The sequence below is a fragment of the Piliocolobus tephrosceles genome, chromosome 3 (genome assembly GCF_002776525.5).
Source record: "Piliocolobus tephrosceles isolate RC106 chromosome 3, ASM277652v3, whole genome shotgun sequence".
Lineage (NCBI taxonomy): Eukaryota > Metazoa > Chordata > Mammalia > Primates > Cercopithecidae > Piliocolobus > Piliocolobus tephrosceles.
The window spans coordinates 23,567,669-23,593,198 of NC_045436.1; the positions used below are offsets into that span (position 1 = coordinate 23,567,669).

At 33.2% G+C, this 25,530-nt stretch overlaps 1 protein-coding gene across 4 annotated transcripts in view; it reads right to left on the bottom strand.

Moving 5' to 3' along the window:
* The window catches only part of TLL1 (tolloid like 1), a 222,526-nt gene that overhangs the window by 75,019 nt on the left and 121,977 nt on the right, over positions 1–25,530 (bottom strand). For all 4 annotated transcript variants that reach the window (XM_023226651.3, XM_023226642.2, XM_023226656.2 and 1 more), the window contains exons 6-9: positions 24,703–24,881; positions 20,428–20,533; positions 13,866–13,990; positions 2,702–2,817 (exon numbers count right to left, since the gene is read on the bottom strand). In XM_023226651.3, the coding sequence (XP_023082419.2) occupies positions 2,702–2,817; positions 13,866–13,990; positions 20,428–20,533; positions 24,703–24,881 (526 nt within the window). The remainder of the gene's footprint in view (positions 1–2,701; positions 2,818–13,865; positions 13,991–20,427; positions 20,534–24,702; positions 24,882–25,530) is intronic.

A 25,530-nucleotide genomic window follows, 5' to 3' on the forward strand; every position in this document is an offset into this window, starting at 1 on the left:
AATAAAAGATGCTTGAAATTAGTGAGTTAAATTCCCAGCAGAATGAAACCAAATATTAGGAGAAAGAAAATAAGAAAATAATAAATACACAAGGACTAAAATGAGTTAAAATTTCTCACTAGATTCTTATAACACTCTAATTTATTCGCTAATCATCATAAATAATATTAAGAAAAATAATGGATAAGATGATAGATTTTTTCTTCCTATTTACAACATTTTTGGAAATACAGTTTTATAGATAATCGCACATATAAGAAAAATAAATTAACTCTGAATGCTAATGGTGAGAGTTTTGGAATTGGACAGGAGAAATGCTTTTCCGAGATATTAACTTGCTGTTATGAAACAATTTAATTCGATTAATCTTGTTCCCAAATTTTGCATATTCTATGAGGTTTTCTTTTTAAAATCATGTATACTTTAAATTTGTTCTCAAAATTTATATCTTTTGAAGTTCACTCTTCAGTGATTTTGTAAGAATGACCTTCATAATATATTTTCTGACTCTTATTAAAAGAACTTAAATAAAAATTGATCAACACCTATAACCATATTACAACAGACTTATACTTTTTAAATTAAAAATAACTATATCAAGAACTATGCATGCATTCACGTATTCCAAGTCAGTTGTAACTTTTTGCATCTAAAAATTATTTATGTTACATAAGCGTTTCATTCAGAGTTTCCACTGTGAATATTGCAAAAATCTGGACAATTCCATATGCATGATTATCTCCTCATACCATTCAGTTATCATCAAGAACATCAAACTTTAAAAAAAAATTGCAATTGCATTACCACCACAGCTAACGAGAGAGCTTGAGTTCTTCCAGGCAAATAAGAAACAAAGACAAAGTACAAACTACCCATAGGTCGTTTTTCAACCCATTCCCCCTTTCCAGGCTCCCCTACCTAGTAGTCTTCAGTGTCTTTTATTCCCATGTTTGTGTCTATGGGTGCTCAATGTTTAGCTCCCACTTATAAATGAGACCTTGCCATATTTAAATTTCCATCCCTGCATTGATTCATTTAGGATTATGGCCTTTAGCTCCATCTATGTTGCTACAAGGACATCAGTTCATTCTTTTTTGTGGTTGCATAAAATTCCATGGTGTATATGTACCATATTTTCTTCATCCAATCCACCATCAATGGGCATCTAGCTTGATTCCATGTCTTTGTTATTGTAAATACTTCTTAATTTCTTCTTGAATAAGAACTTAGTTGTAATATTTTATAGAAATTTGCCCATTTTATTCATTGTTTTTAAGTTATTGATGTAATGTTCAAAAGATTCTTTTATTCTCATTTTGTTGTCTAAAGACTGTATGGTTCTAATAATCTTTTAAATCTTTTTCCCAAATGTTAGATAATTGTGTTTTCTCTATTAGTCTTCATCTTTCTTTATCAAACATGTTTTCATCTATTTCCTTGGGGTTTGCTCTTGTCTTTTTTTTTTTTTTTTTTTTTTTTTTGAGACAGAGTTTCACTCTTATCCTCCAGGCTGGAGTGCAATAGCACGATCTAGGCTCACAGAACCTCTGCCTACTGGGTTCAAGCGATTCTCCTGCCTCAGCCTCTGAGAAGCTGGGATTACAGGCGCATGCTAACACACCCAGCTAATTTTTGTATTTTTTGTAGAGACGGGGCTTCACCATGTTGGCCAGGCTGGTCTCAAACTCCTCACCTCAGGTCATCCACCCGCCTCGGCCTCCCAAAGTGTTGGAATTACAGGCTTGAGCCACCGCGACCGGCCTTGCTTTTGTTTTTGACAGAGTCTTGCTCTGTTACCCAGGCTGGAGAGCAGTGGTGGGATTTCAGCTCACTGCACCCTCCTCGTCCGGGTTCAAGTGATTCTCCTGCCTCAGCCCCTTGAATAGCTTGGATTACAGCTGTGCGCCACCACGCCAGGCTAATTTTTGTATTTTTGGTAGAGATGGCGTTTCGCCATGTTGGCCGGGCTGGTCTCGAACTCCTGACCTCGAGTGACCTGCCCACCTTAGCCTCCCAAAGTGCTGGGATTATAGGCGTGAGCCACCTCGCCTGACCCATTTCCTTTTTTTTTTTTTTAAATCAATTCAAACTATCAACTTTGTTCATACTGCCTATCATATGTTGTTTTCATGTCATTAAATTTATCTTTTACTATTTACTTTTAAAATATCTTTTATTTTATTGCTCTTTTTCTAACCTCTTCATATGGTCGTCTAGGCTCATTAGTTTGGGGTCTGAATTTCATATTTCCTAATGTATTTAAGTCTGTGAATTTTCTTTCAACTAAGTACTACTCTATTTGCATTTTACAGGGTTAGTATTCAATATTTTTCTGATAATAGTTTACAATTTTCATTATAATTTTTCCTGGTTGAACTGGACATCTAGATATATGTTTTTAAATTTTAAAATATATGGGGATTTTTCTAAGCGTCTTTCTGTTATTGATTTTTACCACAATTTCATTTGTGTCTGAGAATATAATATGTATTATTTCAACCCTCCTATTGCATTAAAAATTTTTAAATTATATATTTCAAAAAAATTCCTGGAGTTTAAGAAATTCCCATTATGAATTTTCTTTTTAGTCTGTTTGAAAAATCAAACAAGAATAAAGGAAAAAAGCAAATTTAAGTTTGAAGGATGATGAACCTTTGTACTTATATGAGAGTAAAATAGTGGGCTTGACAGCATAAACTACCTTCTCCCCTGGGGTCACAGAAACTCTCCAGATGCAGTGTGTGTAAGAAGGGTAGCCATTGGGAAATCCTGGAGAGGAAAGGTTGCCATTGGATTCTTGTAGGGTTTCTCCACATGCTGAAAGGAAAAAAATATAACATCATTGGTTAATTTGCATAAAATACATGAATATCATAAATAAGCCTTGAAGGGTTTTTTTTAGTGTTAGACAAGACTAAATGTTTGTATTTTATAGAAGATGTTTCCTTTCTAAGTAAATTTCTTTTTATGTCCCTTACTGGAATTCCAGTATATTTAATGGCATCCCTATGGCAAATCACCAAATAAGATTATAAGATAAATAATGTGACATTCATAAAATTCTTCTTCATGGAAACCTTTCTTATTCATTTCCAAGGAGCCAGTAGCCACTCTAAAGCACACCCATGTTCAGATTCAGGCCAGTGACACCTGGATGACATGGGTCTGGGACCACATGAAACATTTCACTAATATATTTGATTTAAATTAAGGCTAAGTTTAAGTGAATACCATATCAAATTTTTAAAATATTAGGTAATAACTAATGAGTAGTCAGCAAAGATAATATCAAAATGTCAAACACAATAAACTTTTTTTTCAAAAAAAGAAAAAATATATAAACATCATGGAAGGTTCAAATTTTCCAGAAAGATGTAAACATTTATTTACTTTTCTCAGTTGAGGTTAAATAGAAATTGCTTAAAAAAAAAAAAAAAAAAAAAAAAAAAGCAATTTGTGTATTTTCCTCTTGCTAAGCTTGTCTAATTCCCTGGAACCAATTTTCAGTCATTTGAAGTAGCAAATTATTAGCTGCACAGCATGAGGATCTGTGTTCATCCAAGGCCAGTTGTCAGCACCATCCTACAATGGGCTTCTCTGTTGCTCTTGCAAGACACGCTATGTGTCATGAACCTAAGCTGCTTGAAGTATCCTTAACTTAATAATTCCTCCACTGCAGCCAGTCCTCTTTATAACCTTCACTCAACAATTTGAAAGAACAGTTCCTTCCCTCTGAAGGACACTGCAATCAAAACAGAGCTATTATCATATTACAAGGCCTTAGCTACCAGCAGGTGAACTCTCATCTCATCAACTTCTTAATAAATTATAAATGGAGCTGTATAGCTTGTATTCAATAAAGAAAGATAGTGAATATGAAAACAAAGCATAGAGCTCTAAAAATACATGTGATATAAATATTTATTCAGAAAAATAGGCATTATGTTTGTACAACACAATAAATTTAAAGTAGGAGTAAGTAATGTTTAATCTGATGAACAGAGAGACAAAAGCAACTTTAGGACAAAATTAAAAAGCTCAAGGTCAAGAATACATAAATCAGCACTGTTTTATAAATCATCCAAGGCACTTGATAAATGTAAGGTTAAAAGAAGTCTTAGAAAAATGAAAATGTAGTAAGATTTCATTAATGCAAACAATGTGCTTCTAAGTAGGATCAGTTAAATGCTAAACAATTATTTGGGAGTTGAGTGTGTTTCTATAAAAAAAAAACCTATAATTAACAGCAGTTTAAAAATAAATTCTGTAATAATTTAAAACCCCACTAAGCCACAGAGAATGCCAGTATTGAATTTCTTCAAGTGCAATTAAATAAATTACATATACTTAATCCATAAATGTATGCATACAATACTGTTCTGATTAAGAAGATAAATACATGCTAAACAAAATACAACATACACTAAAAATTAATAAGTCGATAATACAGTGTTTGATTATAATGCAAGAAGTAGAAACATGCTCATTCAAATTGTGGTAATTACTTGTGAATTTTCTTCAATAAATGTGATTGTCTCAGGCTAGCTGAGCCCTACTACATGTTTCAGAATTTGTTGATTTATTCTCAGATATAAAAGTCAAACTTTATTGTTTAAAAAAACTAAAGGAAAATTAGCAAAAATAAGTGGACATTACTAAGTCCAAATGCTTAGACTGTTCATTGACAGCAAGGTGAGTGGATGAGATGACATAAGTTTTTTTTATTTTGTTTTGGGGAAAGAGTCTCAATTTGTCACCCAGGCTGGGGTGCAGTGGCTCAATCTCAGCTCACTGCAACCTCCACCGCCCAGGTTCAAGTGATTCTCTTGCCTCAGCCTCAAGAATAGCTGGGATTACAGGCGTGCACCAACACTCCCAGCTAATTTTTGTATTTTTAGAAGAGATGGAGTTTCACCACGTTGGACAGGCTGTTCTCCAACTCCTGACCTCAGGTGGTCCGCCTGCCTCGACCTCCCAAAGTGCTGGGGTTAAAGGCGTGAGCCACTGCTTCTGGTCAAGATGACATGTTTAATGCTGTCATTGTCACTTCACCTGTTAATTATATTATCACATGCAAAGCTCAAAAGCTTTACCCCAGTTTTCTCTCCTGTAAAATGGCTATCACGATAATATAAACTTCATAATGGTGTTTCTTGTGAGAGTAATAACTTGTGTGCAATACAACTACTTCTGCAATAATATTAGGGAAAGTAAAAGTATAAAGAACGATTAATATAAAGAGGCATACCGATGCTCTAATCACAAGAAATTTAAAACAAAACAACTGAGAAGTTAAACTTATAAAACCTTTTATCATGTGAATCATCTCACTTTTAAATTAGGTAATCCATATGTATGTTCCTTCTAGCATACAAAATTGTGTTTGAATTGTGGAAACACCACTTAGATTGTGTGTTGTTAAGTAATTATTGTAATAAACTCTCATTCTTTTAGTTACATGGCTACTTTTTTTGTTTTGTTTTGTTTTTGTTTTTGTTTTTGTTTTTGTTTTTGTTTTGAGACAGAGTCTTGCTCTGTCGCCCAGGCTGGAGTGCAGTGGCGCGATCTCGGCTCACTGCCAGCTCCGCCTCCCGGGTTCACACCATTCTCCTGCCTCAGCCTCCCAAGTAGCTGGGACTACAGGCGCCCGCCACGACGCCTGGCACATTTTTTTGTATTTTTAGTAGAGACAGGGTTTCACCGTGTTAGCCAGGATGCTCTGGATCTCCTGACCTCGTGATCCGCCCGCCTCCCAAGTGTTGGGATTACAGGCGTGAGCCACTGCGCCCGGCCTACATGGTTACTTTCATAGCTGACTCCATATTGATCTGCAAATATTTTTGCTGTCTAATGTCTATAGCTCCCATCATATCTCAAAGGTTGAAAACTTCCCCTTCTCCATATTCTGCAGGAACACATTTATAATTTTACTAAGGGTAATGATAAGTAGACACACAATAATTTGTATTAGGTAAGTCTCCAAAGAAACAGATAAACTTGGCTGGGCACAGTGGCTCATGCCTGTAGTCTCAGAACTTTGGGAGGCCAAGGCGGGCTGATCACCTGAGGTCAGGAGTTCGAGACCAGCCTGGCCAATATGATGAAACCCCGTCTCTACTAAAAATACAAAAACTAGCCAGACGTGGTGGTGGAAGGCACTTTTAATCCCAGCTTCTTGGGAGGCTGAGGCAGGAATCACTTGAACCCAGGAGGCAGAGGTTGCAGTAAGCCGATATTGCATCACTGTACTCCAACCTAGGTGACACAGCAATATGCCATCTCGAAAAAGAAAAAAAAAAAAAAAAAAAAAAAAGGAATCTTTAGGGCAAAGAAAGAAAAATATGTTGAATCAACTTGGTTAATTTAAACAATTCGTAAATCCGTAGTTCCTTTCCATTTTAAATATCATAAATACAATTTTGGTTTAAAATTATGTTTAAATAAGCAAATATTAAAAGAGATAAATTACTAGAATATTTTTAAATACATTTCTGTTATAACTGTATAGCCAAGCCCAAACCATCCTTTAAAACGAAGCATGAATATCAACTCCAGGAAGCTTTTCTCATCCAGTATGCAGCCCAGACAACAAGCAGCATAGCTGGAGAACAGACAGGAGATAAAAATAAAGGCAAGAGGCCAATAGGAGGCCTGCGAGTCGTCCAGAAAAGAGAGGATGCCACCTAGACAAGGGATTCACTACAGGAATGTGAGATACTAAGAGGGCAAAAATAGGCCAGGTGTGGTGGCTTACGCCTGTAATCCCAGTACTTTGGGAGGCCGAGGCGGGTGGACCATGAGGTCAAGAGATCAAGACCATACTGGCCAACATGGTGAAACCTCATCTCTACTAAAAATACAAAATTTAGCTGGGTATGGTGGCACACACCCGTAGTCCCAGCTACTCAGGAGCCTGAGGCATAAGAATTTCTTGAACCCAGGAGATGGAGCTTGCAGTGAGCCGAGAACACATCACTACACTTCAGCCTGGTGACAGAGTGAGACTCTGTCTCAAAAAAAAATAAAAATAAAATAAGGCAAAAATAATAGTAATAACCCAGGAACTCATTGAGTATCAGGAGAGAAGCAGAGGGAGGAAGGAGGCAACCACGTTCCCCACAGTTCTGGCTCGGGCTGTTGGATGACCCTGGCTACCATTCACTAAACGAGGGAGTGTCTGCTGGGTAGATGAATAAACTGATCCATCAATAAATTAAAAGGAATAGCTAAATGCATTTTTTTTGTATCTTGGCAATATATTTTAGCCATGAATCATATATAATTCATTTTAATGCTAAATTAAATGAATTTAATTCATTTTAATTCATTTTAATGCTAAATTAAATGAAGCAAGTGTTTAAAACAATGCATTCAAACTCCATGCATGTTGAAACTGGCCTCCCACCCTACAGCCTTCACATAAATGCGTATCCGTAGATATGTACATTCTATACAAGTATTGTTTGTTATTAAAAGTAGAAACACTTGGTTATTTGGGAACATAGGTTGTACATATGTTCCTGTGGGAATAGGCAACACTTTTACATAACGATAGAGATTCTAATCCTCAAAATCCCTTTAGTTTTAGATTATCAATTTATGTTATACTTTTAAAAATTTCACTATGTTACTTGACATAGTTAAGGAAGATTTACTGAGAGAATTTTAGGGCCAATAGTTGGTCTAAATACGAAGTAGTTATAAGCAAAAGATCATGGGATTATAGAAAAACTAAATTAAGACAAAAAGCAGACAAAGACAAAAGAATAGCTAAATTAAGCATCTTAGTAATAAGAAGGGAAAGTAATCCTATGAGTAGGGTAAAGTGGAGGACAATGCATTTAGAAAATGAGAATCATAGAAAAAGGAGACCCCGAAAGAGAGAAAATATGAGAACAAATCAATCATTTAAGACGCGAGAAAATACGTTACCACTCATGTACCTTAGAAATCACCTCCTTCCAAACAAACTGCTAATTATTGGGTTAATAGGAAGATGAAGTGTTGTAATAATAGCCATTCCCCTCCCCATGTGGACTTCTGTTGTCCTCACAGTATATGGAATACAAAGGATTATAAGACAGGCAAGTAGCATTAGCTACTAGGTGTCCTTTAAAATGCCTTAATGCTTGAAAGGCTTGGAAACCATCATAAAGACAAAGGATTTGTCTTTTGGAAGCAGTGTCCAGAAACCTGTTCAATCCCAATGTCGAGCAGCTCTACCTTCCTTTCCCACCCCGCTTGTGGCTAAGTGATCTGGCAATGAATGGGGGTGTCTTACAGTAGTAGAGTGCCAGAGCTCTAAGGGATCATATTCTTTCTTAACACAACGATGCATAAAGAGACTTTACTCTCCTGTCTCTAAAGCCAAGAGCAAGAAATAGCAATGAAAGCAATTGCAAACTGAAGGAAACATATCCTCATACTATCCCCTTCAAAATCTAACCTTATTTCTGTATTTAGCTTTTTCATGATGAGTATGCATTGACTGTACAATAACTAATTGTGGTTTCATATACCAACCTAATTTATATTTTTGGCATACATACATAAATATAAGAATAGATTACAAGGTATTTATCAGCTATAAATTTCATTAAATGATAGTATTATTTTAAGGAAAATTAAAATAGATACATTTTAATGCCATCATTCTTCTGATACATTAAAAAATTTATATATCATTTAGTAAAGTTCAGCAGAATTTATAGTCTTTCGGTTAGAAACTTGCCCTTTTGGACTCAAGGCCCCACTTATCACAGACCATAAAACCCACAGTCTTGTATAGCTAACTATACTCTTTACCAGGTCAGTGTTTTTTTCAAGATTAACCGCTACAAAACAGTGCCATAAAATGCAGATCTAATGAAGCTGTGGGCAAAAACTGATGAGAAAAAAAAGCTGGCATTAAAAGTAACCAAATATATTTTACTGGCTTCATTTGCCAGCATTTCTTTCATTTTTTAATTTCAACTTTTATTTTAGATATAAATAGTATATGTATAAAATAGTTACATAGGCATATTGCACTCAGGTAGTGAGCATAGAATCCAGTTGGTAATTTTTCAACCCTTGCTGCCTCCCTCCCTCTCCCATCTAGTAGTCCACAGTGTCTCTTGTTTCCATGTTTATGCTCATGTGTGCTCAATATGTAGCTCCCACTTATAAATGAGGACATGCAGTATTTGCTTTTCTGTGCCTGTGTTAGTTGATTTAGGATTATGGCCTCCAGTTCCATCCATGTGGCTAAGAACGACATGATTTCATTCTTTTTTATGACTGCCTAGTATTCCAGGTCTATAGGTACTATATTTTAAAAAATCCAACCCACCATTGATGGACACCTAGATTGATTCCATGCGTTTGCTATTGTTAATAGTGCAGCGATAAACGTGAGAATGCATGTGCCCTTTTGGCAGAACAATTTATTTTCTTTTGGATATACACACAGTAATGGGGTTGCTGGGTTGAGTAGCAGTTCTGTTTTAAGTTCTTTGAGAAATCTCCAAATTGGTTTCCACCGTGGCTGAAGTAATTTAATTTCCCATCAACAGTGTATAAATGTTCCCTTTACTCCATAGCCTCAGCAGCATCTGTTGTTTTTCATCTTTTTAATAACAGCTATTCTGACTGGTGTGAGATGGCATCTCACTGTAATTTGGATTTGCATTTCTCTGATGTTCAGTGATGATGAGCATTTTTTCATATGTTTGTTGGCTGATTGTATGTCTTCTTTTGAGAAGTATGTGTTCATATATTTTGCCCATATTTTAAATGGTGTTATTTGTTTTGCTTGTTGATTGGTTTAAGTTCTTTATAGATTCTGGATATTAGACCTTTGTCAGATGTGTAGTTTGTGGATATTCTCTCTCATTGTGTAGGTTGTCTGTTTGATTTGTTGATAGTTTCTTTTGCTGTGTAGAAGCCCTTTAGTTTAACTAAGTCCCACTTGTCAATTTTTATTTTTGTTGAATCACTTTTGAGGACTTAGTCATAAATTATTTCCCAAGGCCGATGTCCAGAATGGTGATTCCTATGCTTTATTTAAGTCTTCTTATAGTTCAAGGTCTCACATTTAAACCTTTAATTCATCTTGAGTTAACTTTTGTATATGGTTGTATATGGTGAAAGATAGAGTCCAGTTTCATTCTTCTGCACATGGCTATCCAGGTATCCCAGCACCATTTGTTGAATAGGAAGTCCTTTCCCCATTGCTTGTTTTTGTCTGCCTTTCCATCAGGAATTTCTAACCAAAGAGTAATAATAAAACAAACTCCAAAGAAATATGCAGATTTATAACCCCCTCCTCTCTGTATGAAAACCAAACACAGTCAGAACTCAGTTTATAAACTCTTACTATCTTCTGGGTCATTTACAGATAAGTCACCTTATTTAGACTTATAGGTACAGTTATGAATCTTTAACTCTATTCCATAACTTGCAGTTATTGGTAAATCTACTGCATCAGTGTAGCTTAATGTCATTTGGCTTGTGGTAAGTATATTTATGCCAGTATCATTGTCCTTATCCTGGTAAGTCATGAGTGCACTTCATTTAAGGAAAAGAGAAGAACCTTAAACATATAACTATATACAGGGCTCAAAGCTAACTATTTCAGAAAGAGAAAGAAACAAAAAGAGAGATAGATACATCCACATGCACAGAGTGGCTGAGAGGGGCAGAGAAAGAAACAGAGGAAAAGAGAAAGAACAAGAGGAAAGGAGGTGGCTATTTGGTGAACATTAAAAAGTCCAGCTCATACCAGTCAAAAAGAGCAGACGCTGGCAAGGCTGTAGAGAAAGAGGATGCTTACACACTGTGGTTGGGAATCAAAAGTGGTTCAGTCACTGGGGAAAGGAGTTTGGAGATTTCTCAAAGAACTTAAAACACAACTACAATTCAACCCTGCCATCTCATTACTAAGCACATATCCGAAGGAAAACAAATCGTACCACCAAAAAGGCACAGACGCTGGTATGTTCATCGCAGCACTGTTCACAATAGCAAAGCCATGGATTCAACCTGGATGCCCATCGATGGTGGATTGAATAAAGAAAGTGTGATATATATATACCATGAAATACTACACAGCTATAAAAGGAATGAAATCTTGTTCCTCGTGGCCACATGAATGGAGCTGGAGGTCATAATGTGAAGTGAATTAACTTGGGAACAGAAGACCAAACACCACACATTCTCACTTCTAAGTGGGAGCTGAACATAGAGTATACTTTGACGTAACAATTGGAACAATAGACAGTATGGACTACTAGAGGGGAGGGAGTGGGAGGCGGCAAGGGTTGAAAACTACCTGTTGGGCGCTATGTTTAGAACCGGGGTGACAGGATCATTCACAGCCCAAACCTCAGCATCACACAACACTCCCATGTAACAAACCTGCACATATAACCACTGAGTCAAAGATAAAAGTGAAAAACAAGGCCAAGATAGAAGAAAAAGTCATTCCCAAAGATTTGGGGAACTAAAATTTAACACTAAAAGACATATATACACACATATATATATGTATATATGTGTGTGTGTAGATATATATGTGTATATATGTATATATGTGTGTAGATATATATGTGTAGATATGCATATATATGTGTGTAGATATATATATATATATATGTGTAGAGACACATATATATGTATATTTACATATCTCTTTTAGCTCTTCCTTACTCCAGGTACTTTATTAGCTGTAATACAGTAATTTGCTTTTCATACGGTTTCACAAATACAAAATATCTTTTTCACAGATCATAGTGCTTTCTTCAATGTGGTTTTATTGTATTAAAGAAAATAGTGTACACATTATTATATTTCTATATTTCAAGTAAGAAAATGGCCCATTAATGTATTTTACACAATTGAAATCTAAAGTAGAAACTATACTTCTAATTATCTTCCTGTTTATAACTGAAACATCCAAGAATTGTAGGCTAAAAATTAAATTACAGTATCATAAGCTTAGTTTTTTATTCTTCCTGACTTTCCTACAATTCCATGTGCATACAAATCTCTAGTGTGCTTCTTAAATGTAATGTATGTAGACATACATTTAGAGATATAATCAAGATAGTTTTATACATAAAGTGGTAATTTACTTAGTTGCTATTAATCAAATAATTTTCACTTTTTAAAAGTTGAAAAGTATGTGCCCAATGTTACTAGACATTAGTCAAGGATCATCCATATCTTTTGTCGTAGTGGTATCATTCTCTTATAAATTCATTTTCTCCTATGGAAATTTGAATTTAAAAAATATAGCACATATACATGTGTATCTAACATACATAAAATGCTTTCAAGGCATTTATGTAAATATGAATGCAACTTAAGTAAACAACACAAAGTAAATAAATTATGAATATTATGTAGAAATGTCTTTTGGTACACGGAAAAAATAGAGAGGCAGACAGATATATTTATACACAAAAAAATGTTGAAAACCCACTTTCATTATTGAATCATTATAATGTAAAAGTTTTTATACACAGCTTTAAATTCCAAAAATATCAACTGACCTTTTAAAAACTTAATAGTCCTAAATTACAAGAAAGCTAACAATTACAGTAAAATTGAAAAAAAATCATAATTTCTTACAATTTTCCTTAGCAAATCTAGTATTAAGGAATAGGAAATCCCTTCTCTCAGCAGTATTGTCAACAGAATCCACTGGGTTGAGTCAATGACTTAAGTACCATCACATACTGAATTATGAACTTCCTGGGAAGTTCCCAGGTATTTCCTGGGATTATTCAACCAACTCACTTTTTCTTGCTTGCACTTGAGTTTTATCTTTCCAACAGAAGGGTTCTATACCATATGTCGATGAGTACATATTAAATTTTTATGAACGAATTAGCTAGCCCTCGTTTATAGCCTAAAAGTACCCTGGACTGACACCAGAAATCATAGAAATTTAATTAATATAAGAACTTCCCAATAACAATATATAAATAAACATAAGCAATTATAAATGCCATTGATTAAAATATTCATCAGTTCTCTGGTTTTCTGCAAACATTATCAGATTTGTAGCCAATTAAAACTTTTATAGTTATTGTTTTATTATATCCGCAACCTTAAGTATCTAGAACAATATTTCCAAAAGTGAATTCTATAAGTAAGTATTGGGTAAAAGGAGGTTTCCTTGGACAAATAATTTGGAAAAGACTGTGTTATGCAAAGTTAAGCATGTTTCTTTGTTGTAAGATATTTCAAATATTGTGAGTATACTAGAGATGCATAGAATCTAGATTTCTAATGTGGAAAACAGAATCTTTTTCTTTCTTGGACAATTAAGGCATAGTGTTCCCTTAGAACATTAAGACCTTTCATGAAACTTTATTTAGGGGCAAAACATACAGTAATTCACTTGCAACTGGTTAGAACATTTTTTTTTTTACAACAAAGTTATAAATTCCTACTGATAAAATTGTAATTTATATGCCATTAATGATGGTATTTGCGAGAAAAGATCATCCAGGATGCAATTCTGAAGTTCAAATAAAGGATATTCTTTTTATGTTAGAAAGGACTATGAAATCATGAAACTATTTAATCAATGACTATCAAGCAACCATTCTATTTTGCTCTTTCACTCATTAAATTAAAAGAAATAAAACATGCTATCCCTGTGCTTGAACTTTGATTTCAATAACTTGTTTTTATTTACAGCAATTAGGTGTTCCATAGTTCCCTCCTGCCTCATTTTATGATTATTGACTTTGAACTGTACACATCATTTGCCAACAGGGAGGGAGACAAGTAAACGCTTGAGTAAATCATGGCTTATTCATCTGGAAGAGCACAATCAAGTATAGTCATGCTCTTGTGTTTGTGTAGTGCAATACCTGGACATCTATACAGCTTTCTTGCCTGTGCGATATCTCCTTTGCTTAGACGGGTTCGCTGACCAATTGCAGGACGTATGCCATTATCATCACGGGAGGGGAGAATGGTATCCAGAAACATCCCCCTGAAAAAAAGCAGAAGCAAACCACACCTAAGTCACCAAATAAAAACTCATGAATTCCTTACATTTATAAGGTTATGTATTTCAAACTCAAGTCAATCAAAGGGGAATTAACACCTTGTGTGCTTTAAGCAGTGTATCAGGCTTTCAAAACACTTTCATCAAAGTAGAAAAAAAAAGCACATTAAATGTGTATGCCTAGTATAAACTCAATGATGTCATTCATTTTTTTTCCTTGAAACACGTATGTCCTTAAAAATATGGAATACCTTGTAATCTCCCACAAGGTACATTACACCATGACATTTGTTTTGGTTTCCCAAGCAGATCTAAGAATTCCTTAGATTACCAGGTTGTAAAACAATGATTCCTCATAGAGGTCTATTTCCCTAATAGCAAACTACAATAGACTATGTTGAAGTTACTAAGATTGTAAGAGTAAAACAAAATAAACATAGGTTAATTTTTCTGAATTAAACTACTAATTTAACCTAAGTATTCTTAGAAGTCCAAGTATTACAGCATATGTTAAAACAACAACAACAACAACAAAGAATGTCAAAATTTAGGGCAGTTTAAAGCAATTTTTTCAATTTTTCCATCGTAAAACTAGTAAATAAGAAAGCCTAATGAATGCCCTGATAATGTTAAACTACAGATAGTGAGTTGTTTGGGATCAAGATTGTGGTAAAAGATTCACGAATTTTTCCTAATATGCATGACCTAAAGTTCTGAATATAATGCCCTAAAAATACTTTCTAATTTTTTTTTTAATGTATGTCAAACATTTAGAGATCTAAAGAAGTGGGAGCTTAAAAGTTAAATGAACTGGGAGGCTATTCCAAGGGTTTGAGAAGTATGAGTTGTGTGTTTGCGGATTTACCAAAAACAAACAACAACAACAATAAATCTTTATATAAAAATATCTTAAGAAATTAACTTTTATAATATCTTTTAAATTGAGATAATGATGGAGCACTTCTTTCCAAAATTTATAAATGAATATAATGAATTTAAACTAACATTTGCATTAAAAGAACAGCATTTTCAGCTCTACTATGCTTCCATTAGGAAACAGTTCCAAGGTACTGTTCTAGGTATGGATTTATAGCAGTAAATAAAACAAACAGAAATTCCTTCCTTTATGATTCTAATATTCAAATGTGAGGAAAGAGACATTAAACAAATGATTAATAATCCAGGTAGTAATAGGTACTATGGGGAAAAATAAAGGTGAGAAAATGGATATTGATTGTGCAGTGATAGACTGCTTTTAAATAGAGTGATCAAAATGAAACTCACTTGAAAGTTGACATTTTAGTCACACATGAAGAAAGTGAAGACAGAGAAATATGGGTAACTGGCAGTAGAGTATTTCCAGACAGAAAGAACAAGAAACACAACAGCTCAGAAATGAGAGGACCCCTAAAATGTCTGAGTACCAGTCAGATAATTTAACTTTTACTCTCAGGACAACGGTTAATTTACAGGAAAATAGTAAGCAGATGAGTAATATGATCTACAAGCAATTTTATTACTAACTGCCCTAGCTCCTAGGTAAGGGAAAGGGCACTGATCTTTAGATACAAGTAATTCAAATAGGGAGACTGGAACTCTTTACTACAAGATCTAAACATCTACAGAACTCCATATGTATACTGTCTGAAAAGAGAGTAGAGAAGTAGAGCTAGTGATTCATGGGAACTGAACATCAAAAGTGAGAGTTTGTGCATATTTCAAAAGAAACCACTCTGGGCAGGCCAGTGTAATCGAAAAAGAAACAAATTACAAGGTAGCATTGAGAAAAGCCTTGTAACTTGAGGCATGAGTCAACAGATACATTAATTACATAAACCCAAATTAATGGAGTATTAGATTTCTGTAGTATTTCAGTACTAACAAAGTATTCACTATTTTCTTTTTCTATTTTTAAAAACAAATTTCTGGTCTCTGGGGTTTGATTTTTTCCTAACGTTCAAAAAAAGATTCAATTTAAAAAGGTCAATGACATCTTGGAGAGAATATATTCAATTTTAGACAACAGAAGTATGAATTTTGTTTCATTCTGTCTACTAAGGTAATCTCCCTTCCATTTAAAGGGAGTTAGTCACTCATTCTTTACTTCTTTTTTGTGGTCAGGAAGTTAACAATTATTTTTCTCCATATCCTGACAAGTAATACAAGATCTTACTGAACCTCCTCAGTGAGCCACTATCAATAGGCAGAGACAGATCATATCATGGTTCACTTACTGTTCCTGATTTGTTCTTTATTGAAAGAGCAAACCAGCTATGCTTTTAACAAAAATTTGTAAAATTTTACAACTTTTTTTTAATGAAAAATGGGCAGTCCACAGTTCAGAAGCATTATATTACAAAATAGTCACTCATATAAAGACCCTATATATCCATTCCTATTCTTCCCATAAGTGATTTCCTAAATATATTGATGGGCAACATCATAAAAACAATTGGAACTACTATAGACTCTGCGGGTTCAGAATTTTTTAAACTTCAAACACCTACATTAACAGAATAAAGAACAAAAACCATATGATCATGTTAGCTGATATAGAAGAAGTATTCAACAGATTCAGCACGCTTTCATAATAAACACACAAAAATCTAGGAATAGGAGGAAGCTACCTCAACATAATAAAAACTATATATGAAAATCCCACACCTAATGTCATAATCAATGGTGAAAAACTGAAATATTTTCTTTTAAGATAAGGAACAAGGCAAGGATGCCCACCCTTGTCACTTATATTCAACACAGTACTGAAAGTCCCAGCCAGGGCAATGAGACAAAATAAAATAAAATAAAAGCCATCCAAATTGGACAGACAGAAGTAAAATTTTCACTGTTTGGAAATGACTTGATCTTATACATAGAAAATTCTAACTATTCCACACACACACACACACAAACACACAAAAACCCTGTTAGAACCAGTCAATGAATTAAGCAAAGTCATGGGATATAAAATCAAAATGCAAAAATAGCTGCATTTTTATACATTTATGGCAAACAATCCAAAAGGTAACTGATTCCATTTACAATAGCATTAAAAAAAATACTTAGAAATAAACTTAACCAAAGAAGTGAAAGATTTTACACTGAAAACTAAACAAACTGCTGAAAGAAATTAAAGAAGAGACAAAGATCCCTTGGTTCCTGAATTGAAATACTTAACACTGTTAAGATGTTAATACATCCAAAGTGATCTACAGATTCAATGCAATTTCTATCAGAATCCCAACATTTTTTTTTTTTTTTGCTGAAATAGAAAAATTTATCCTAAAAATCCTATGTGATTTCAAGATACACCAAATAGTTAAAATAATTTTGAAAAACAAAAAGTTGAATATTCACAATCCAACTTTGCAGAACTGATTTCAAAACATATTACAAAGATACAGTAATCAAAACAGTGCAGTACTAGTATAAAGACAGACCTACAGACCAGTGAAATAAAATAGAGAACACAGAAATAAATCACCACGTATATGATCATATTATCTTTGACAAAGGTGCCAAGATTCCTCAATTAGGAAGTGACAGTTTTTTCAACAAATGACACTGAGAAAACTGGATTATCTACATATAGAATAATAAAATTGGGCTCTTTTTAAAAAATACTTTAAAAAAATTAACTCAATGCATTAAATAAATAAACACAAGACCCAACTATACAACTCCTAGAATAAAACACAAGGGGAAACCTTAATGGTGTTGCATGTGACCAGGATTTCTTGGATATGACACAAAAAGCACAGTCAATAAAACCAAAATAGACAAATAGGATGACATCAAACATACAACATTGTATACATTAAAGGATGCAATCAACTGAATGAAAAGGCAACCTATGAAATGAAAAAAAAAATTTCCAAATTACATATGTGTGTGTGTATATATATATATATATAAAATAAGTGATTTAATCTGAATATATAAGGAACTACTACTCAACAACAAAATAATCAAATAACCTGATTTAGACATGGGCATAGGACTTAAATAAAGATTTCTCCAAAGATGATATGCAAATGCCACCAAGTATATGAAAAGATGTTCACTGATCATCAGAGAAATGTAAATCAAAACCACAAGGAGATATGACATCACACTCAGAATGGCTACTATTCAAATACAAAAAATAACGTGCTGGAGAGATATTTGCACACCTATGTTCATATCAGCATATTCATAAGAGGCAGAAGCTATACAAATGCCCACTGATGGATGACAAGATAAACAAATGTGGTATATACTTACAATGAAATATTATTTGGCCTTAAAAGTGAGAAAATACTTTCACATGCTACAACATAGATCAACCTTGAGGAAATAATGTTGAGTGACATTAGCCAATCACAAAAGGACTAATACTATATGCCTTATAGTATAGGCATATGTATATATATAATATACAATTATATGTATAATATACAATATCAAAAGCAGTCAAATTTATAAATAGGAAGTAGAATGGTGATTGCCAGGGGCTGAGAAGAGGTGGAAAAGGGAAGTTGCTTAATAGGTATAGTTTCTGTTTTGCAAGATGAAAAAGTTCTGGACATCTGTTTCACAATAATGTCAATATATTTAAATAACACTACTGACTTTTATGTCTAAAATGGTTAATATAGTAAATTTGATGTTTTGTGTTTTTCCATAATAAAAAAAAAATTCAAAATCTTTGAGGGAGTAGCAGAATGAGACCTGTGTCAAATTTTTCTTTTCCTGAAAATCATTTAAATATAAGTTAATAAACAGCTTCTTTAAAGACTCGAAAAATAAAATAATGTGAATGAAACAATGAGGCTATCTTTCTAACAGGTGGATATGAGCTCCTGTACTGTAGAAGTGTTGAGTTTATTTATGAAAAATGCATAAGATGGTTTTGAAACAATAGGATCAGTTAATAAACAAAGGCTGATTGGCATTCAACGCATAAGCAGGTGTAGGTCAGGCTGACTATGGGCAACAAGAGCAGATTAATTTATGGGAAAATATGCAATGTAACATAGAAAAAGAGTATAGAATAAGGGGAAACATACATTTCCTAGAACTTTGCTAAAGATTTATCAACTGTGAAGGACAAAAAGAATAAATCGTTTTTCTCTATTCTCCAGTACCTTCTCTGTTCCAAGGAACCAAAACTCAGGTTAGTTCTAAAAACATAATTCAGTAGCAGAAGAGAGGCACTTGGACTGAAGTGGAACCTAAATACCCAATTATTACATGTTTTATAGAAAACTCCATTCCAAACATTTACCAGAAAATAAAATTCTGTAACCCTTTATGATTAATTTCAGGTCAAATTACTGAGTAGGTATTTCTATCAAAACTTAAATTCATATTCTAGAAAAAATAAGCATTTGGATAGTTAATTATATTTTAACAAATGAATACATATGTCTATAAATAATGTACTTTAGAAAAGAGTAATTTTAAAAACACAGTTAACACAAATTTTTTAAATAATAAACTTTGGTTTGGAAAAAATGAATAGTTAATAAATGTGTCCAAGTATTAAGGTTTCATTTACACACCCTTCTCTACTTTTTACCCAAAAAAGTTTTATAAAAGCAGCTTAATAAATTTGAATATTTTTCCCTTTTCCTGACCTTGCCTTCAGAAATAGATGCTAATGAACTGTGAAATGGCCATAAGTGGGCACAAAAGGAAAAAAAGTTGAAATGACATAAGAGCATCAAATGGGCATAAATGGAAAAAGGGGTAAATTCAATGGTTTAACAGTTCCAAATTCCTTACCTGGGAGCTATTTGCTTGATGACATCATCTTTAGAATCAAGTAGATCAAAACCCAAATTTATTGCATTTTTTAAAAGTAGCTTTAAGTCATTAATGACATAATTTTAAGGTTAATGAGTGATGAACTATAATTCTAAATTATATGAGGCAAAATATCTTTCTAATCTGTTATTTGACAATTAATTTAGTAACATCAGTTTCTGAGTGTAAGTTGTACTTGAGCAGTAGAAAATACACAGTATAAAGCACAAGTCACCTAGACTGTGACATTCCAACTGAGCTGCTAAATAACCTATTTAGCTTATGAATACCCAATTTTCATTAAAAAATGCTTTGCCAACTTAACATGCTGATTGGTTTGGTAACACTTTTAATTCAACTTTTTAATGATTTAGAAGTATAAAATTGTTTACATAATTTATACCATCTTATCACTTTAAATTCACATTTTTGGTAGAGAATGTAAAAATATATTTTTAAAATGCCTTTTAAATACTTGCTCTTGGCTATAAATGTTCATGAATTATTTTTCTACTTTCTGCAGTGAGGTAGCAATATTTGAAAGCAATTCTAGTTCTAATGACAGGCATAGCTTTGTGAGGAGCCACATGGAGGAAAGGAATTAAAAGTCAAAAGGTATAACCTGAGATTCCAACCTTGAGAAGGTGTTCCTGGCATAGTGCATGATACTGTCAAAATCATATCTTTCTCCAAGTGAGTTTACTTCTCCAGGCTCCATCTTCAGAAAATTGTACTCTTGACCTAAGAACCAGGGATAAACAAAATCTCAGAAGCCTTTTAACGGACAGAAAATAGACCAGAAGGCCTTTCCCACACCTGCATCTGTTCTTTGTGAAATGACTGATCTTGCTGATCGAATTTACATACAAATGCACAGGCACATGCAAAAAGCATCTGTCTTCACTCTACCATCATATTGAAAAGCGATATTGAATTGGAACAAAGTGTTAATTTCTGCAAAAAGGTGGACTACCAAAAAGCATACGTTGACTTTGTTTCATATATATGCTCTTTTACCACCTCATAATATTTATTTCTTTAAAATCTTATTGTGTTTTTGGTAATGTACAAATAATTACAAAAAGTTATGTTTTTATCTAATGAGTTTCCCATTTTTATGACTAGGTCTGCCAGGTCCCACAAAAATTATCTTCCAATTTGGTTTAGATACCTTCTATGAAACAATAGGAAAAGATATAAAAGCAATATTAGTTAAACAAAGCTCTGCAGGCTTTAGCTCCATGATTTCATCACACAAGATAAAACAATAGCAGCCAATTCTCTACTTTCATTTAAAAATGAAACAAGTTTATTCTTGATGAAAAGGCAGTTCTCCTTTGAGATTAAGAAGAATATGCTTCAGAACTTGAATGTTTTTTAAAATCTCCACATCTGTTAGTTTAACTTCTGGACATCTTCATTTTTAATAGATTTTTCAATTGCCTATTTGTGTCTGTATTGTAGTATTATTTCTCGAAATTTGAAAAGAACACAGACTTAAATTCAATGGTTCCAGAAAGAAACATTTCTTAAAACAGAGTTTAAGTTTTAGTAATTTCACAATTTAAGTACCCAAAGATTGTGCAAATCATATCACTTATGTAACAAAAAGCTTCGAAACATCAAAAGACAAAGAAAGATGAGCTACAGGAATTCCAAATTCACTTCTGGAGCTAAAAATGGAACTACTATGCCCTTTATCTACTTAGGTTTTTAATTCCAATTGCCATATTTCAATTAAACATAAAAAGATCACATTAATAAAGAGTTTTCTAAAGGCAATAAAGAAATTGAGTTATGTCTCTCCTACATGTGATAAAGGAAACCTGGGGTATTTGCTTGAGAATTAAGAATGAAGAATCAACCTGGAGTTGAACCCAAGTCCCAGATCAAAGTGTTTTAGTCTGTCTTTGAATGAATTTAAACAATACATAATTTAAAATTAACTAACAAGACCTTGTCATGAAATACGTGCTCCACAAATCTCTGATAGGTCTATTTATGTTACAACCGTTCTTGGGAAATATTCAACATTCTCTTCAACCCATGATAGAGGCGAATGTTAAAACTCTTGTCTCATAAGGCATCTGAAGTCTAATGTAACAAATCCACAATCAGATTTTCAAAAAGCTATGGATCTAATTTTATACTTACTAACCTGTAAGATTTCAATTTAGAGTATAATATGGGACCAGATTCTCTAACTAAGGCAAAATATTCCATAAAAATTTCTGAAAGTAGAACATTATGCAACTTCAGTAATACATTTCAATGCATCTAACTTGAGAACATAATGTGTATATGACACAATATTTTTTTAGTTAAAAACAACATAGCCATACATAGCCCAAATAACAGAAAAATAGACTTATTACATGAAAGAAGGAAAGAGAAATAGAACACATAGCACTAAGGGAAACCACATTTGACAATTTTAAAAATGGCAAGCCTCCTTCTTGAAATCATATTCCAACATGGATTAGATCCTTATACCAATTTGGTTCCTATCATAATCACTGATTTTGCATACAAATGCGAAGCCAAAGTATGTGCTTATTAGACATCACCCTTGACTAAGACTTGATCTTAAGTTTCTGAGTGACAGCAAATCACAAATTTGTTGAAGATTAATTTTCAACATGAACACTTTCATACTGGAATTGCTCTGTTACAGTGGTTCCCATCATTCAGGAAATCTCACCCAATAAATTATTTTTTTCTGTTGGCTAGAAAACACTAATAACTCTTGTTAACAGCAAAGTTCTCATTTATGTGGTAGTTGAAATAACTTTCAGATTTATTTCCTCTTTATTTCCCTCCTAGTGATATATAGGATGAATCTTGGTAGTTCATGCATTAGAGTCTTCTATATAGAGGAGTATACATTTTTAGACTAATTTTTGATATTTAACTCTACAGATCACTTTGCCATTCTTCAAATTATTTATTTTCTTGGCTTCCAGGACACCACAATCCACTAATTTTTCTCTTACCTTTCAGGCAACACATTCTTAGTCTTTTAGGACATACTCTACTAAATATTGCTTAAATATTGTTTTTACCCATTTTATATCCTCAACCTTTTTTTCTTCTCCCTCCAATTTTTCCCTAATTAGTCAAACCTATGTCAAATTTTTATCTTTAGATACATCCTGAAGTCCAGACTCACCTTTCCTTTCTCTACAAAATAAGGATTATACAAAGACTTTTTAAATTCAAGGATATGCTCAATTGAATCATTATTTGTCCTTCTCTTTCTCAAAAACATGCTGTTTTATCAATATTTCAATGTGTCAAATGTCTCATGTGATGGTACCAACATTCATCTTCTCGCCTAAAAAGAAAACTTTTGAAGATTTCCCCTCACATGATGGTATTACTCTTAAAATATTTTTGAAAAACTATTTCCTCTTTTTCCTTTCGACATGTACTACCCTAACTAAGAAACTAGTCACCTCTCATATCTACTTATTTAGGTTTCTATTACGTTTTCTGGACTTCAGGCACATCCCCCCACACCCAGTTAATGATCGCTGTAAGTCTGACTGCGAAAATGAGTTCTCTGTATTTTAATCTGAACTTTTCCTGCCTATAATCCTTTAATTATTCCCCACTAGCTAGAGAATAAAACCTGAATTTCCTCCCCAGGTTTACATCATAGAGAATCTTCTCTAAGTAAAGGATAAGATACCAACTAATCTCCCACTTGTAACAGCATCAACCATAATGGTCACATAAAAATAATTCAGTTTTCTGTAATGATAGCATTGCTCATGAAGTTCTTTTCACTTGAAATTTAATCACTCTTCTGTCCGCCTGAAATACTTCTACTTTACTTCTGAATTTCCATTCCTTTACAACTGCCTTGACTCACTAAGGCACTTTTCGTCATGCCTTGCTTGGACTCCACAGTATTCTCAACATATATTACTAACTACTGTCACTTGTCTCACTCATTTGCAATCATTTATACATATGCACATATCCCACACTAAATTTTGTAGTTTTCATGACAGTATCTTCAATGCCTAAAATTGGCTCAATAAATAATTGGCATCAAATAATAATGAGCAAATAAAGAGATCAGTACTGTTAATTACAGAAAGAATTCAATGTTTGTAACAAAACTGATCATGAATAAGAAAATAAAAACACATTTTTACTTTGCTTATGCTTAAAATACATACCTAAAATACCTTACGAGAAAATTCCAAACAACAGAATATTTTTTGGCAACTGAAATATACTGATCTTTATGTACATAAAAGTTAAAAAATAAAAAGTCTTACATTGAGGCCATTATCAAGTATCATTTATCAGGAAAAAAATGGATTTTAAGTAGAAATTATATTTCAATTACTGAAAACTTTCCTAAGAATTTGTCTTGAGGGTAGTCAAGTTTAAGAGGAAAATCTCAGAAAAAAACTATTTATATTAGCTTGGAAATGACTCATTTCACTGGATTTTCTCCAGAAATTGTACCTGGTATAACACAGATTCCTATGGTAGCAGCACGTTTTATGGCAAACCCTGGACCCTTTTAAAACCCTTATAACATAAATTATAGAACTTAGTACAAAAAACGTTTAAGTAAAAAAGAAATATTTAATAATATTAATTTATGGTTCAATAGCTCACACCCATTCTTGGAAAGCACCAAAGTTTGGAAATAAAACAGCTAAATCTTAAAAAAGAAAGCAAGTCTAAAAATGCATGAAATCACACAGTCTCCAGGAAAAAAAAAATTAAAATATAAAATCATCATGGGCAATTTTAAATCAAGCAAAATGTTACTCTATCATATCAAAAATATAAGTTTACATTTTTGGGAAAGTGAAATAATAAACTGCATAAATACGATTCAAAGATACCCAGTCAGCCTTAAACTCAACACATCCTATGCCTCTCACCTGGCTGGATGTTTTCTCTAATGATAGTTACATGGTTATCTCGATCTGGTCGTGTATGTTCATGCCAAAAGCCTATCACGTGGCCCAATTCATGAACAACAATTCCAAATTTATCACAGTTCTTGCCGATAGAGATTGCCTGAGGTCCATTTCCCCGCCGACCTACATAGGAGCAGCATCTGGAATATAGGAGAAAGTGGAAATAGTGGCGGAAAGGTGGTGCCAGACAACTGACAATACAGTGAATTTTTTGTAAAGAATAGTGATGAGCTATAAAGTCTAACACATTCAGGAGCACAACAACCTCTTATTACTACATATGACTAGTTTCTGATATCCTTTCAAATTTAAGTTCAACAAAAGTTTCCAAATAATCAGTTCAAGTGCTTTTGTAATTATCTATATATTTGAAAATATGCTTACATCATTTTTAGAAGCATTCAGAAATACATCAGAAAATAAAATAATTATCATGATGATGACAATTATATCATGATGATGATGTTGTTATTTCTGAAGACATATAGTTCAGCTGAAGACATCAATACACATTTATTTCTAATATAATTTTATCCTCAGAATTCATATTAATTACTTAGTTTACTACTTTGTCAGTGTGGTTATCTGATGATAATTCAGTATTATTTCAGCATTAAATGTAAAAGCAAGGAAAGTTTATTTTTCCTCTTTGAGAAAAACAGAAACTTATTTATGAAATATGTTGGTTAATCAAAAAAAAAGAAATTACTTTTTCTACTCGTGGAAGAATTTTTTTAATAAAAGAAACGTTTCAAAGAAGAAGTTAATTAAAGAAAATTATTTGTGGCT